This window comes from Cryptomeria japonica, chromosome 7 (genome assembly GCF_030272615.1).
Source record: "Cryptomeria japonica chromosome 7, Sugi_1.0, whole genome shotgun sequence".
Lineage (NCBI taxonomy): Eukaryota > Viridiplantae > Streptophyta > Pinopsida > Cupressales > Cupressaceae > Cryptomeria > Cryptomeria japonica.
The window spans coordinates 335,157,048-335,160,358 of NC_081411.1; the positions used below are offsets into that span (position 1 = coordinate 335,157,048).

At 40.4% G+C, this 3,311-nt stretch overlaps 1 protein-coding gene across 1 annotated transcript; it reads left to right on the forward strand.

The window, feature by feature from the left end:
• Positions 1-660: 660 nt before the first annotated feature.
• LOC131043060 (L-type lectin-domain containing receptor kinase SIT2) lies at positions 661-2,899 on the forward strand. The gene has a single exon (XM_057976401.2). It carries the CDS (start codon positions 716-718, stop codon positions 2,684-2,686), a length of 1,971 nt encoding a protein of 656 aa, XP_057832384.2. The 5' UTR covers positions 661-715; the 3' UTR covers positions 2,687-2,899.
• Positions 2,900-3,311: the final 412 nt, after the last annotated feature.

The following is a 3,311-nucleotide window of genomic DNA, read 5'->3' on the forward strand; positions in this document are numbered from 1 at the left end:
AGGTCCCCCTTCTCTTTCCTTAAAAGTTAGACTACAATAGAGGAGAAGGATGAGAGGTTGGTCGAGGAGGTTAAATCCCAAGCCTCTATAGTAGGAAAAAGACCTTTTTTGGGGAGGCCAAGAATGAAGATGGGATAAAAATGAAAGAGAAGGAAGTGGTCCATCCCAAGCATAAAAGGGAATAGGAGATTTGCTAGACAATCAACTCTTAACCACAATTTGAAGGACAAAACCATGTCTAATGATGTGAAGGTGGCGAGTTCTAGTGGGGGTGAGGTTAGCCTCTATGAATACAAAGAATCTGAAAAAGAAAATCTTACAAAAAAAGATTTGTTATTTCTAATTTTGATTATACAAAATTCGAAGATGGTTAAAATACTCACAATATTACTAACACCAAAAAGCCAAAAAGTCCCAAGTTATTACTAACTCTTTGGTTAGCATGTTGATTATTATAGAATAGTCTCATAATATATATTTGTCCCTTATAATAGATAAAAATATATTATTGAATAAAAATTTCTGAAATATTATTATTAATATTAAATGATTTAAATAAAAAAATATTATTTTACAATAAAATAGAACACCTGCCTACCAGTTTTGAACTCCAAATTTATTATTGACTATCTTTATTGACTGTTTGAAGGTTGAGGCATTTCTCATTTTGTTATTCAAGTAGAACTGCATAAGCTTCCATTGACCACCTATCCCTATGGGAAACTCGCCTGTGGTCGTTGCACTCTTCCTCGTCCTCCTCTGTCCTGGGCCAGCCGTCGAAGCTCAAACGGACTTCATCGATGAAACTAATTTCTCTTTCGTAAATCTGTCTGGAAGTGCAACAGTGATCCCCGATGTAGGTATCCGCCTCACCGATCAGGCAGAATTCATCAAGGGCAGAGCTTTATATTCAGAACCTGTGCGTATGAAAGATGGCGGGTCCGTGGATGAAACATTTTCATTCAGCACTACCTTTGTATTCTGCATACTCCCCCCTTCAGATCTTTCAATGGCCGGAGATGGATTGGCCTTTATCATAACGCCTCGGGCATCGCAAGACAAAGCTGCAACCGGTCAATACCTTGGTCTGTTCGACAAGTTTACAAGCATGGGACAGTCTTCCAATCATCTGTTTGCAGTAGAGTTTGACATAGTAAAGAACGAAGAATTCAATGACATTAATGGCAATCATGTGGGGGTTGATCTCAACTCTTTAATCTCCATAGAGTCTAAGTCTGCAGGTTATTGGATTGGCAATCAGTTTTTAGAGCTGGATCTCAAGAGTGGACAGAATATACAAGCTTGGATTGACTATGATCATCTTCAAAAGGAGCTCAATGTAAGTGTAGCCCCTGCTGGTTCTCTTCGCCCAGAAATTCCCCTGATATATATGGAGAATCTGAGTTTGTCCAGCATTCTTGAAGAAGAAATGTATGTTGGTTTCTCAGCATCAACAGGATTAACAATTGCAGGCAATTACATCCTTGCCTGGAGCTTCTCTACAAATGGAAAGGCACCTGCCCTGAATACATCTATGCTGAAGCCTATTTTACAGAGGAACCCCAAATCCAACAATTTGCCACTAATAGTCGCAGTTAGTACCGGTTTGGGTGGTTTCCTAGTACTCGGGGTTGCAGCAGGAGCACTAATGTGGTTTAAAAGAAAGAAACGCAGAGACCCAATTGAAGATTGGGAGGTGGAATATTGGCCTCATAGATTAAGCTACAGAGACTTAGCCATTGCAACCAAGGGTTTCAGAGAGGAGCAAGTCATAGGATGTGGAGGATTTGGCAAGGTTTACAGAGGAGTCCTTCCTAGTAATGGTCTCGAAGTTGCTGTAAAATGTCTCCTCCGAGAGAGCAGGGAAGGAGTGAAGGAATTCTTAGCAGAGATTTCAAGTCTCGGGCGTTTACAGCACCGGAATCTTGTGCAAATCAGGGGTTACTGCAGGCGAGATAAATGGCTTTTCATAGTGTATGATTACATGCCCAACGGAAGCTTGGACAAATTGATGTTTGAGAATTCTGGAGGAGTGCTGGGATGGGTTCAGAGGTACATGATTCTACGGGATGTAGCTGCTGGACTGCTGTATCTTCACCAAGGATGGGAACAGAGAGTAGTGCACAGAGACATCAAGTCCAGCAATGTTTTGTTGGATTCGGAGCTTCATGGAAAATTGGGGGATTTTGGGCTTGCTCGTTTGTATAAGCATGATGACAATTACTTGAGCACTTGTGTGATGGGAACGCCAGGGTACATCGCACCAGAAGTAGCACACACCGGAAAGGCCACTCCCGATTCCGATTTGTTCAGCTTTGGGGTTTTAATGTTGGAGGTTGCCTGCGGAAGGCGTCCTGTGACTCCCTTTCCTGATGCCCCTCAAATTGGTTTGTTGGACTGGCTGAGAGAGTTGCAGGACAACGAGAAGCTCATGGATGCAGCGGATCCAAAGCTTAATGGTGAATACATTGAGGATGAAATGGAGAGAGTGCTCCATTTGGGATTGCTCTGTTCCGATCCTCAACCGAAAGCCAGACCGAACATGAGGCAAGTGCTGCAAATTCTTCAAGGGGAAGCATCCCTCATTTCACTTTCGCTTGACATGTGTGAGCAAAGTCCAATGACAGAGAGTTCAGACAATTACAGTACATATGCCTACTGTTCCACTTCCTTGGAGGGACGTTAGGGCTGTAGCCACGGATTGGGCGAACCGGGTGATCTTTTCAGAGTTTTTTTTTTCAATTTTACGGTGCATTGCATATCTAGTACATGTCTTCTCTCTTGTCTGTGCTGTTAGCTGTATAAACATTTTAGTCCCGGTATGTGGGCACGAAGCGGATTCATCGAATCTATATGATGTCTGGAAAAGACCATTCAGTCGGTTTATGAAGTTAATTTATGCATTGGTATATTTTAAGGATGGGATAGTCATTTTCATCTTGTGTCATCAAGAAAAATTATCTTGTTAGTAGTTTTACTCTAATTTTTTTTTTTCCAATGTTTCAAATATTCGGAGGTGTTTCCAGCCTAATGGTCAAAGAAGTTAATAATACTTATATTTTAATGATATAAGATTTTCACAATTCACATTAATTGTTGTTGTTTTCTATCAATATATAGAAATCTGTACTACATTCTATGGTTTATCATTCATATGTCAAAAAGCTCAAGAAAATGAGAAATCATATTATTAATATTAATATGCTCTCAATTGCAGTTTATTCATAGGAAGCACACAGGGTTTATTTTGACCTCATTTTCTAAATTGTCTATTTATGCTTTCAACTACAAGGGGTATCCAAAGAGCAGGT

Coding starts and splice junctions, on each gene's coding strand:
- LOC131043060 (XM_057976401.2), top strand. CDS start 716: ATGGGAAACTCGCCTGTGGTCGTTGCACTCTTCCTCGTCCTCCTCTGT.